Here is a 13,612-nt window from a genome sequence, read left to right on the forward strand (position 1 = left end):
ACTGTAGAAAGTGTAAAGGTATTTTCACATTTACCATTGCTCTGTGAAATTTCGCAAACAAAACCCGAACGTTGGGAGTTTCGTGTGATGACCAAAAACATTCCCAGAGCAGATCGTGTTTGTGTTCAAGTTAGTTGCACAAATCCGTTCAAACCACGTTGACCAGAAAGCTGCTTATTTTAAAAGCTTATTTTAAAAGTGTGAGAAGTGCTTCATGAATTGCTACACTATTGACCTTAGGCAAGGTAACGCCATATTTGATATTGACAGAAATGAAAGCGAGGTTGTGAGGGACTCAAGTACAGTGTGTTCAATGAATTGAACTGTTTTTAACAACATACTGATTGTTCAGATGATGCAACGTCTTTCGGGAAGAAACTTTCAGTAGACAAAAACTCCATAAAGCAGTTAGGTTGTGAGTTATGAAAATGATGTGATCTAAGGCCTTTTTGCATTGTGTGTCATTGTAAAGACTGTAAGTCTGTCCCTCAGCCTTTTTTCTCCTATCCGCGTTAAATTCAATATGGCATCTAACCTAAGGTCTATTGACAACTGACCTTTTTTGGCCGCAAAATTTTGCTGAGTTTTCTTAAATGTGACTGTGCACTAATGTAGCTTTATACTGTATATGTGTGTGTGTGTGTGTGTGTGTGTGTACAGATCCGGCTCCGCTGCTGCAGGCCACTCAGGAGCGTCTGGCAGAACTTCAGCGTTCGGCTCCTGACAGTGACGCTCTGCTCACAGAAATCTCGGAGCACTGGAGAAAACACCTGGAGTGCCTTGACAAAGCAGGTCAGAGTCTAAAACACACCAGAAACTATAACAATATGACAATATAATAATATGCTCTCACATACACACACATTGTTCTGAATTACAAGTAACACATTGAATTAAACTTTAAATATTTAAAATACAAAGACTAAAATAGAATTTTCTTGTAAAACATACTCCAATTATCCATTAATTTATTTAAAACTTAGTTAATAAAAAAATATATATATATAGTGTAACTTCTAATATAAATCACATTAATAATAAAAAACAGACAAAACATAACCAACAACCTAACCGTAAACCAAAAATTTGCATTTTTAGAATAAAATAAATATTGAATTCAATGAATCACTTTTCACTTTAAATCTGCCCTCAAATGGAGTTTTTATTTTTTCAACCATTTTATCCACCAAAACAGAAAACAAATGAATAAATAAAAATTAAAATGAGTCTGTCACTCTAATATGCTGATTTGCTGTTTAAGAAACATTTCATATTATTATCAGTGTTGCAAACAGTTGTGCTGCTTCAAACCGTGACCCATGTTTTATGATTATGTGGTGAAAATTCTAAATTGCATCATTTATTTAAAATATAAATCTTTCGTAATAGATTACAATTACAAAATTACAAAAGTCTTTACTGTCAAATTTGATCAATTTAATGCATCCTTGCTGAATTAAAGTAATTATTTCTTTCCAAAAAAAAAAAAAAAAAAACTCTTATTGTTCCCAAACTTTTGAACGGTATTGTAACTTTACAATGAGAAATAAAACGCCGACTGTTAGGTTGCACTTGTTATTCCAAAGAGAAAGTGGACTGGTTACAATGTAATTAATTGTGTTTAGAACACACAGAGGAGGGGCCTGTATCCGTGGAGACGGGGGAGGCATCGTCACTGCTGCCCCACATGATGACACCAAACAGCACACAGAACGTCCAGGATGGAGACGTCCCGCTCCAGAATCACCAGGACCCACAGCAAGGGTGCGTGACCCACTGGAAGATTCCACACAAAACTTGCTTCATACTGTATGCTCTGTATCTATATGTCTGTGTCTAGTTCAGTGAGTGCTGTTCATATGCACACATATATATAAAATTACAATTTAAAAAGAAAAAAATGCAGTTAAATTATCATTTTCATTCACATTTTTAATCCAATTTTGTATTAAAAAAATTATGAATTGTGACTGATATGCACATAATTTGTTGCAGTAGAGTGCATTGCCTTATGGAATTTGCATCTAAAACTATTGCATCTAAAAATTTTCTTTAAATATAAAATGTAAAAAAAAGTGACTGATATGCACATAATTTGTCTAATTCTAGTGCATTTCATTATGGGATACCAAACTTAATGATATATTTAAAAATATTTAAAAATATATATTTTTTTAAAAATAAGTTATTATTTATTTTTTTATTAAATTCTAATTTCTTACATTTTTAATGTAACAATTTTGTGTAAAAAATAAAGCTAACAATTATGACTGATATGCACATAACAGTCCAGTGCATTACCTTATGGGATATTGCACCTAAAATTGAATGATTGATTGAATAACTGAATAAATAAATAAACAAACAAATAAAAAATTAATTATAAAATGAAAATATAATTTTTAATCAAATGTTCAGAATTGTGACACATGCTGGTATTTTGTCTCAGTTGAATTCATTGCATTATGGGATACTGCACCTAAAATAAATAAAAATATAAAAAAAAAATTATCACTTTTTAAAATTTAAATTATAATTTTTCATCACAGTTTTAATCAAGTTTTGTGTTAAGAACTCTGTATGATATGTATGATGATTATGTGTGCGTGCATTGCATTATGGGATACCACATCTCACACTGTGTACTCTGTTGTATACTTCACATTTTGCATTGTGACATACTGTAGTATGCTACTGTATTCATCACTGAATTATACGCTTAGCAGAAATCAGCTGTGGCTTTCCAGAGATCCATTCAAGGGCTTCCTAATTTCTCAGCGGGGTTTCAGTCACTTCCTGTTCTGATCTCTCTGCTGTCTCGCCGTTTCCACAGGGAGGAACATGAATCAGACGTTTCGCTGCCTGTCAGACTCGGCCAGGCTGAGGACCGGATCAAAGCGCTTCAGTCATGTAAGATCCGTATCAAACAGTGAGGTCATCCGAGGCTTGATATGAGGTCAGAGGTCAATAATGGCGGCCGTTTCTCTGTCTCACAGCGCTCAACTCGGCCCGAACGGAGCTGCACGAACTGAGGTGTAAATACGACAGAGAAATGGCGGAAAAGTAAGACACTTATTCACTGTGGCCATATAACGCTGATGTTTGTTGTGTTGTCGGCTTTTGTATTCTCTGATGTTCATTTCCTGTTTTTGTGATTTCATCTCAAGCTACATGTTTATTTTGTCATTGCAAACAACAGAAACAGAGCATCTTTCCTCCCTTCTGTTATGGTGACTTGCTGGTTTACTCACACAAAACCTACTTCTCCATTCAACTTTCATCCAAAATTGAACCTCTCTGACCCTAGTTAAGGGTTTAAAGTTATATCTCTACCCGACCTGAGCTTGAACACTCTTGTTTTCATGCATAACCAGCTGACAAGTGTCCAAAATCCTCTTAAACCCTCAAAACAGACTAAACTGTTACTGTTTTTTTTTTACTTAGCAAGGTTGAATTGGGTTTCTACAGTTTGTAATTAAAATTATAATAAATAATTTTTATAATAAATAATAATAATACATTTGTATTAATAATACATTTTAATAATACTTTTTTTACCAATTCAACAATTCAGTGAGTTATCAGCAATAATTATTTTTATATTATTTTCTGTTTATTTTCTATATTATTTCTAAATAATATTTGAAATGATAAAATATAAATATGAAAACAAAACAATGTATAATATAAATACTTAAAACAAAAAAAAAATAAAATATTAAAAAAAAAATTATCACTTTTAAAATTTAAATTATAATTTTTCATCACAGTTTTAATCAAGTTTTGTGTTAAGAACTCTGTATGATATGTATGATGATTATGTGTGCGTGCATTGCATTATGGGATACCACATCTCACACTGTGTACTCTGTTGTATACTTCACATTTTGCATTGTGACATACTGTAGTATGCTACTGTATTCATCACTGAATTATACGCTTAGCAGAAATCAGCTGTGGCTTTCCAGAGATCCATTCAAGGGCTTCCTAATTTCTCAGCGGGGTTTCAGTCACTTCCTGTTCTGATCTCTCTGCTGTCTCGCCGTTTCCACAGGGAGGAACATGAATCAGACGTTTCGCTGCCTGTCAGACTCGGCCAGGCTGAGGACCGGATCAAAGCGCTTCAGTCATGTAAGATCCGTATCAAACAGTGAGGTCATCCGAGGCTTGATATGAGGTCAGAGGTCAATAATGGCGGCCGTTTCTCTGTCTCACAGCGCTCAACTCGGCCCGAACGGAGCTGCACGAACTGAGGTGTAAATACGACAGAGAAATGGCGGAAAAGTAAGACACTTATTCACTGTGGCCATATAACGCTGATGTTTGTTGTGTTGTCGGCTTTTGTATTCTCTGATGTTCATTTCCTGTTTTTGTGATTTCATCTCAAGCTACATGTTTATTTTGTCATTGCAAACAACAGAAACAGAGCATCTTTCCTCCCTTCTGTTATGGTGACTTGCTGGTTTACTCACACAAAACCTACTTCTCCATTCAACTTTCATCCAAAATTGAACCTCTCTGACCCTAGTTAAGGGTTTAAAGTTATATCTCTACCCGACCTGAGCTTGAACACTCTTGTTTTCATGCATAACCAGCTGACAAGTGTCCAAAATCCTCTTAAACCCTCAAAACAGACTAAACTGTTACTGTTTTTTTTTTACTTAGCAAGGTTGAATTGGGTTTCTACAGTTTGTAATTAAAATTATAATAAATAATTTTTATAATAAATAATAATAATACATTTGTATTAATAATACATTTTTAATAATACTTTTTTTTTACCAATTCAACAATTCAGTGAGTTATCAGCAATAATTATTTTTATATTATTTTCTGTTTATTTTCTATATTATTTCTAAATAATATTTGAAATGATAAAATATAAATATGAAAACAAAACAATGTATAATATAAATACTTAAAACAAAAAAAAAATAAAATATTATGTTAAAATAAAATATATAATTAATTAATTAATATTATTTTTATTTCATTTTAACTTATTTTGTGGCTATATGCACACACGTTTTTTAAATTCAGTTCAGATTTGGTCTTAATGTTTGTCACTGTTAGGTCGAGTCATGAATTAGGCCTATAATTTATTGAATTTTTTTTTTTTATCATAATTTTGTATCACATTTCAATTTAATTTTGTGTGGAAAAAAAAAATTAACTATGGTAACTTAGAAAATTTAAAAATTAACTATTTTTTATCACAGTTGAGTGCGTTGCATTATGGAATACAGCATCTCACCCAAGCGGCAACACGGAAGTGACTTACTGTAAACTGCAATTCATCGACTGGCCGCTAGAGACTGGGTCCAAAAGTCAGTCCCATAGACCCCCCATGTTAATATGCCCAACTTTACAGCAGAAAAAATGTGTTTACAGCCTGGTACAAAAAGAGGTTTTGGTCTATATAGCTAATTTTGCCCTTCATGAAAATTGTGAGGGGGTGAATTTTTTTTTATAACTCATCCGTTTAAATTATATCAAGCCTTAAATTTCTGCATAATTAAGAGCGTGGCCACTTGAGTGACAGCTACTTTCACCACTGTCGAGCTAGGCAGGCGTGGTTTCAGCAACCAGCTCCACCCATGTCTTGCCTTTTTGCCCATTTTTGATTATCTGGGAGTGACACGCTGCCAAGATGGCGATGACTGGCTCCTCCCACTTTGAACTTCAAAAACGCTTTTCAGAAACCTACGGGTGATGTCATGGACACTACGCCCATGTTTTTATGCAGTCTATGATCTCACCCGGTGTACAGTGTCACACAGTTATGTATTAACATTTATGTTTTTAGCTGATGCTTTTAGCCATAACGACTTAAAAAACAGGAACTTTTAGTCCAAAATCCAATGTTCGTAGTAATCAATGCCAGGTTTAATAGACTAGAAACTACATTAGGAAGCAACCTAGAAAATAGAAGAAATGCACAATTTTTACATTACATACTTCATATTTGCCATTTTTACATACTACAGAAGTTGAGTGAGAAGTATGCTACTGTATTACAGTGCCAAATAAAATGTTTACCTGGTGTTAAAGTGCCCCTATTATGGGTTATGAAAGGTTCATATTTTGGTTTTGGGAGTCCCCAAAAACAGGTTGACATGCATGCAAGGTCAAAAAACACTTTCATTGTCTTATAATATGCATTTATTTACCTTACTTGCTCAACGACTCCCAAACGATTCGCTCAACGATTCTTTTTTTCCAAACTCCTCCTTTGCGTGACGCTAATCTGCGGTGATTGGTCTCATTTTCATCATGTCTGTAATGCCTGATAAAGCAGCGTTTGTGAGCGCAGTGCTGCTTTGTGTACAGCGTTACTGGGGAAACCGCTAGTTTTACCGCTCCAAAAGCGGCACCTAGTAGCAAAGAATGAATTTGCATTTTCATTCAGACCAACTCGAAAAGACCAACAAGTGGGCGGGCAATATGCTAATGTTTCATGTTGAAAGGCTTGGGATTGTTTAAAAACGACTCGTTTCAATGATTCAGAGTCGACTCTTTCTTTTGGGAGACAATAACTTTATACACGGTGCACTTTCAGATTTAAAACTTTGCAGGATGTTTTCATTCACTCAGAGCTGTTACACACCGCATGAAAGGTCATTTTCAAAAATCCATCATTTGTAATTAATGTAAGTTTACATTATCTGTCAGGTCACAAGAGTCACGAGGTTTCATTTACAGGCACTTTTCGGTCAACTTAATGCTTTTTCAGATCTGTCTGTGTTTAACTGTCCACTGAAAAGCTTTTAATAGATTTATCCCGTATAGCTCGTCACAATCGTCTATCTTGCTAGATTACAGCTCAAGTCAACCTGGTCTGGGTCTGATAGATAGACAGATTTCATTCAGTTCAGATCACGAGGACATTTCAGTTTCTGCTCAGCTGACAGATTTCCGTTCGGTTCTCCTTCTGCAGTCGCCGATGATACGATTGCGTTCCCGATCTCGACTCAGACAGGCGGCAGACGGAGAAACTCAAAGGCCCGTGTGACTGGCGAGTGCTCTGAACGGTCCTCTCCTCAGACTAAATTTCTCTGATTGTGCTCTTAAAGCGAATCTCGTCTAATTGAGAAGGTATCTTTGTTTAGCGCAACCTCAGAGACTCACATGTTTAATCAATCTTTCACTCCTCTTTATTCCGCTGCCTCTCCACCTTTTGAAAATCAACTCCCTGATGGCTGAGAGGAAACTGTTGAACTTCAAACAAACCTTATGAATAATCTCCCCGAGACGCTATTCAAATGAGAGTTCTCTGATTGTGCCGAGCGCGAGCGCGTGTGTGGGCATGTTGGGATACGATGATACCGAACGCAGCGCTAGATAAGATATGACTCACTCGACTCTAATGACAGCAAACCTTGCATTTTACTGACTTCAGTGACTCCCTTAAGAACTTCTGAACTTGTGTTCATTTATTTATTTCTTCTGTTTGTGCTTTACAAGGTTTCTCTGGAGAAAAGGACACTTTTTAGGCAGATGTATGTGTAAATACTGGAGTAGTTTATCCTTTGCATTTGGAGGTTTTTGGTATTGCTTCTGCACTGTGATGTTAATGCCAATGCATTTAGCAGCGTGTAATATTCTTGTCTTTCCTGAAATTCATTGATGGTGAAAGAAACACTGACTTCACATCTTTCTATTGCATCGTCTTCGCTTGCTGCACTCGTCACAACCAGCATAGTCTGATTAACCAATCTTAGAAGGCTGTTTTTATTATTGAATCACTCAAGTTACCGGTTTGAATCAGTCTGATGAATCGTTCACACAATGAACTCATAAATGACTCACTTTCCTTTCAGTCGTGTCACACTAAAAATCAAGCAGGAAATCTTACTTACTGTGGTTTGTATGTTTAAGGTTTGTGAGACTTTTAGTGACTTTAATTACACAGACAACATACAAAGTTTTTTAAATACATTTTTAGAAATGTATACATTTTATTTAAAAAAAATTGTAAAAACATTTACATGTTTGTAATCTAATATTATAAAATGTATAAATGTAATATTTTCATATATGTACATAATCTAATACTATATAATATAGAATTCTGTAATATTGTACATATATGTACGTACATAAAAATTCACTAAAATAAACAGTAGGCTATTTTTGTAGTTAGCACTTAATTTGTTTTATTATTAAAAGTAATTGAATATTCATTTATGCTAAAAACATTATTATTAAACACAATATTATTTACTATTATTTACAGTTTTTATTAATATTTTGAATTAGTTCTTATTTTAGTTCTTAGTTCTTATTTTAATATTTAACATTTTAATTTTTGTTGTTTTTGTTAACAAAAGCGTGTGTTTTTGTTATTGTAATTAGTTTTGGGGTTTTTTAAATATATGTATATGTGTGTGTATATAATAATATTATTATTATTATTATTATTTAATTTTTTTCAATTTTTCATTTCAAGTTTATATAAATGAAAATGAGAAATGTTGCCCTGGCAACTTGCTGAAATAAAGTTTAAGTTTATTTTATTTAATATTATTTTATTACACTTAACGTTTATTTTTTTTTTCGAGTAGCACATTTTTATTTTTATGACTATAATGACCGCATCAGGGGTATGGTAACTATCTAATAGCTATGCTAGTTAACATTAGCAAACTTAATGTAGTAAACTATTTGTTTAAATGCTATATTTATTGTTATTTAATCCTTTGTGTCGCTTGGCGAACTCATTTCAGAACAACTTTCCAACTAAACATGGCACTCTGTGCATTTTATCAGCAGCATGAATCTGTGTGTAATTGCATGTGAGCATTAAACGTGATGTTTAACGCGAGGTTTGTGTCTTCTAGAGTGGAGGAGATGGGCGCGCTAATGGCGAACCTGGAGAAGGCCAACCAGGTGAGTGCGGTGCCCTCCTCTCAGCCTCTGATTGAGACGCCGCGTCGCCAAGATAATCACCTTCGTAATCAAGCTTTGAGTTTAATTAGACGCCCCTGCAGCCCCTCTTCCTCCCCCACCACCCTCCTCGTCCTCGCTCTCGCAGGCCCGTGATTAGCCGGCACTCTTTCCCATGGTGCTGTGCGAGCGGCGGAGGACAGGAGAGAGAGAGATGGATGCTGAGAGACGAGAGCGATGTGGCGAACGAGGAGGGCTGTTAGTTACCTCATTGCGCTGATTGCTTCCTTTTTTTCCACTGTGATTTGCTTTTTCTCCCTTCGCCAGCAGCTCTTAGATAAATGATTCGAAAATGAGTCATTAATTAGCAGGCCGAGTGTGACAGAGCAGGTAAATAGTTTGAGAAGAAAGCGCCTGCAAGTAAACACGCGCCTCAGCAGAACGGAGGCAGAACGCTGTTTTACCTGCGGATGTTGCGCGGCACCTGTAAATCTCCTCTGATTGGGCTTTCGAGGGCGTTCTTGCTCTGTTCGGCCTGATTGTTCATTTGATTCTGGATCTCTGGGAACGTTTGGCCCTGATTTGTATTGATGCTCCAACTGCCTTCCCAGTATTTTACTGCACGCCGTCCTAAACCTAAACAGTCTGCAATATATATGGCTGAAAAAACACTTTGGCATCAGGGTGGTTATAGTTAACTGAAACTACGTCCCAATAAAATATTTTTTTATGTATTACTTTTTATTAACTTGTTTTGTGTTAACTAGTTTCTCATTTTAATTTAGTTTTACTTGATGTACTAAAATAACTAGAACAAAAATGTCTAGAAAAATATTTACAAATGTTGATATTTATCTCAAATTTAAATGAAAATGGAAAATGCAAAAAATAATAATAATAATTTTTAAAAAAGCATACAGTCTGCAATAAAAGCTGCCAAAAACACTTATGACACCAGGGTTATTATAGTTAACTAAAACTACAAACGTTAAAAATGTACATTTTTTAATTTCTAAATTTCAAAAACTTATTTTAGCTAGTTTCTGATTTTAATTTATTTTAACTTGATGTATGAGAAGAACAAACAAAAACTGAAGAAAAAAATCTAATAAAAATGACAAAATCACAGTTTAAATTACTAAAATTTTAACTAAAATTCAAATGAAATAAAATTGAAAACAAAATACAAAATCTTAAAAAAACAAAAAAAAACTATCTGCAATACATGTGGCAGAGAAATACCCTGACACCAGGGTCATTATAGTTTTATTAAATTAAAACTACAAAAAAAAAAATTATTTAAATGTCAATAAAATAATATATTTAAAAACCTGATATGCAATATAATGATGATTGAAAGATGAACAAATAAACCTTCCTCAAAAGCCTGATGATCATATTTGATATTCACATTTAACATGCTTTTTCTAAAAAAGAAAAAAAAAAAGAAATCTGGATAATCAAGTAAACCTGTTTCAGTCCAGTAAGTCGTCATCTTGAAATATTACTAACAATATCAAAGTTATTCTAATCTTTATATAAAGCACAAGCTGACGTTTGTACAATTATACTAAAAGGCCTTTTAGTTGGGGGGAAAAAAAGTCTAAACGATCAATCAGACGACAGAAGGCATGGAGTATATTGTGTTCAACAAAGTTTGGATCATTTTGATCGTTCCGAGACCTTTGAAATTTGTGATTTAAAGTCTAAATAAACTGCTCCTTTTCTGACTATTATTTCACATGCTTTAAGTGTGGCGCAAGTGTCTAAATATTTTTGGGGTCACTGCACACACAGGCTCCTCTAAAGTTTTCCAAACTTGTGTGTTTGATGGCAGAGAGCGGATCTGGCCCAGAGGGAGGTGGAGAAGCTGAGGGAGCAGCTCGCCAGCACTTCTAAAGGGACCGGCCCATCAGAGGAGCGACCCAAGGAGGTAAGAATGACTCTCTCTTTTAGATGAAAGCCGGGGCGACTGCAAATTGCCACCTTAACACGTCCAGTCTGCAGTGGGAGGAAATGATCAGTTGCTCCCACACCACTGGAACCTCATTAGTGGCTCTTTGAGGCGCTGTGATTACAGGAAGCCAGCAAGCAGGAGCAGATTTTGAAGTTGAAAAGACTCCCCGTCCCCCTGATCTCTTTTCATTTGCCGTCTCAGGAGAGGGCGCGCGAGGAGCGAGACGAGACCTCGCTGTCCCGGCTGGAGGCGGTGCTGTTCTCCAAGGACAGAGAGATCTTGCGACTGCTCGAGAACGTCCAGAGACTCCAGTTCACCTTACAGGAGGTCCAGGACTCCTCGGCCAATCAGATCGCAGAGCTGGAGCGGCAGCTGGCCTATAAGTCAGAAGCTATAGAGGTGAGAGCCGTAATACGAGGTCAGGATGTTTATAGTTTAAAAGTATGTAATGTAATGCAACTCGATAATCACGGCTGCAGATTTGTTTTAAAGTGGCACACGTCCACATTTTCACATATTTTTGGTTGATTTGAATATGCTTTCAGCTGCTAATTAGAGTGTCATATGTATTTGCATATATGCATAGTATTTTCAGCTCCATTTAACACATTTTACCATGTTTACGTTTGCTTTTATCCAAAGCAACTCACACTGCATCCAAAAATCCAGAGATTCCAGCACTTTTGTAAAAGAGAGCAAAAACAGCATTAACATTATTCACTAAGGATGCATTAAATTGGTCAAAATAAGTATCACAGTAAGATTTTTTTGTTTATAAAATAACACACTTATTCAATGAAAGGAAATACATTTATAATGTTACAAAATATTTATATTTCAAATAAATGCCTACTCATCAAATAATCAGCAAAAATATGAAGCAAAAAATATGAGAAATGTGTCTTGAACAGCAGATCAGTATATTAGAATGATTTCTGAAGGATCATATGACACTGAAGACTGGAGTAATGATGCTGGAAATTCAGCTTTGGTCACAGGAATAAATTACACTAATAAAATATATTACAATAGGCAACATTTACTAAAAAGTTAAAAAATGTCACAATATTGGTGATTTTACTGTATTTCTGATTCAAAAAATGCAGCCTTGGTGAGCAGAAGAGACTTCTTTCAAAAACACAAAATCTTACCAACCCCAAACTTTTGAGCAGTAGTGTTTGTTTAAAGCATAATTTTGATTTTACAAGAAACCAAACAAATCAGTCTTACTCCACTTTGGTTATGTTTCCATCTGTTGTCTTTCTGGACTGTAATGATTTATCAATGACCCATAATTAACATCTTGATTTGTGTCTTCACAGACCCTGGAGGCCAAACTACAGTCCCAGATGGATTATGAAGAGGTCAAAACAGAACTCAGGTGAGCTTTTGCTGGAACACATGCTATAAAGGTGACGTACGATGACGGTGATGTTAACGTATCGCCGTGTCTCCTGCAGCATCCTGAAAGCCATGAAACTGGCATCAGCCAACGGAAGTTCATCCCAGGTGAGAGAAGCAAGAGCTGTAGGGTTGTTTAACAGTCCTGCATTATATTGACATACGGTTACGGACCCTCTCAAATAAAAGACAAATAAAGTTCTCCACAAAAAACAGTTGCCTGCATCTGTCAATGAGGAAACGCCACAGCGATCCGTGTGAACGCCTCACTAGCGTCATCCATAATGTAGATCTGCATCGATAACGAGAGTTTAACTGCCCTGTGGGGTGTGTGTGTGTGTGTGTGTGTGTGCAGGAATCGGGCAAAACCGCTGAGGCTCTGCTGCTGGACAAAGAAGCCTTTCTGCCCTCTCACAAATTTCTTGTGGATAAAGTCAGAGTGTTACACAACAGCGGTAAGCATGTGTCTGTTTACGTTCACAAATGTGCCACTAAACTTTTCCCTTCCGTCTTTCAAGGACAATAAACTAAAACCATGAAAAAAATATTTTTTTTACTTGAAATAAATGTTAAGTGAAAATAAAATATGAAAAACAAACTTTGCCAAAGCAGCGTTTCTTATTTTCATTTAGTTTAACTTGTAGTAAAATAACTAAAACTAAAACTGAAATATTAATTAATATTAATGAATAAAAACCATATAGACATACATACGTACACACACACATATAAATAAATAAATGCATATATACATACATAAATAAAAAAACATTTAAAAATTCAAAATAAAAAAAAAGCTAAAACAAATTGAAAATAGAAAAAAAAAAATTCTAATTATTTAAAAAAAATTTATAATAGTATCTCAAAGATACTAAAACAACACTTCCTTGGAGTACCATGTAAATACCATGGTACATGAATATGTTATTCATTTAGAGTCAAGATATATGGTACTATGGTAGAAACATATTGACATCATCACTGTACCATGGTACTGCCACAGTATTTTAAGGGAAATACGGCTAAACATTTATGTGGTAAAATATGTTGTATAATAATGCTAAATAAACTGGATTGACTCCTTATATATGCATATATATATAGCTTTTAATCTATTTTTGTCTATTTTTATTTATTAATAATAATGATTATTAATTATAATACAATTTATTTATGTATTATACTTTTTAATTCTGTATTGTATTTCAGTTATTCTAGTAATTAAATTAAAATGAAATTAATTCATATCAAAATTATATTATTTTACAGAAGTACAAGTATTTAATAATGCTAAACTGTATAAATGAGCATTTAATAATATTTTATTTTTACTTTATTTAGTGGCTGTGAAAAACATTTCTGTCTCAT

General features: G+C 34.7%; 1 protein-coding gene across 3 annotated transcripts in view; it reads left to right on the forward strand.

Annotated features, from left to right (window-relative positions):
- cux2b (cut-like homeobox 2b) overlaps window positions 1-13,612 on the forward strand; it is a 171,323-nt gene that overhangs the window by 142,275 nt on the left and 15,436 nt on the right. Inside the window, exons 5-14 of one of the 3 annotated variants that reach the window (XM_058784750.1) lie at window positions 661-792; window positions 1,626-1,764; window positions 2,834-2,910; window positions 2,997-3,063; window positions 8,841-8,889; window positions 10,724-10,819; window positions 11,045-11,242; window positions 12,166-12,224; window positions 12,304-12,352; window positions 12,600-12,699. In XM_058784750.1, the coding sequence (XP_058640733.1) occupies window positions 661-792; window positions 1,626-1,764; window positions 2,834-2,910; window positions 2,997-3,063; window positions 8,841-8,889; window positions 10,724-10,819; window positions 11,045-11,242; window positions 12,166-12,224; window positions 12,304-12,352; window positions 12,600-12,699 (966 nt within the window). Of the gene's footprint in view, window positions 1-660; window positions 793-1,625; window positions 1,765-2,833; window positions 2,911-2,996; window positions 3,064-3,895; window positions 4,285-8,840; window positions 8,890-10,723; window positions 10,820-11,044; window positions 11,243-12,165; window positions 12,225-12,303; window positions 12,353-12,599; window positions 12,700-13,612 lie in introns of those variants that run through there. The other 2 variants (XM_058784748.1, XM_058784749.1) reach the window with 2 other exon arrangements.

This window comes from Onychostoma macrolepis, chromosome 08 (assembly GCF_012432095.1).
Source record: "Onychostoma macrolepis isolate SWU-2019 chromosome 08, ASM1243209v1, whole genome shotgun sequence".
In the NCBI taxonomy this organism is placed as follows: domain Eukaryota; kingdom Metazoa; phylum Chordata; class Actinopteri; order Cypriniformes; family Cyprinidae; genus Onychostoma; species Onychostoma macrolepis.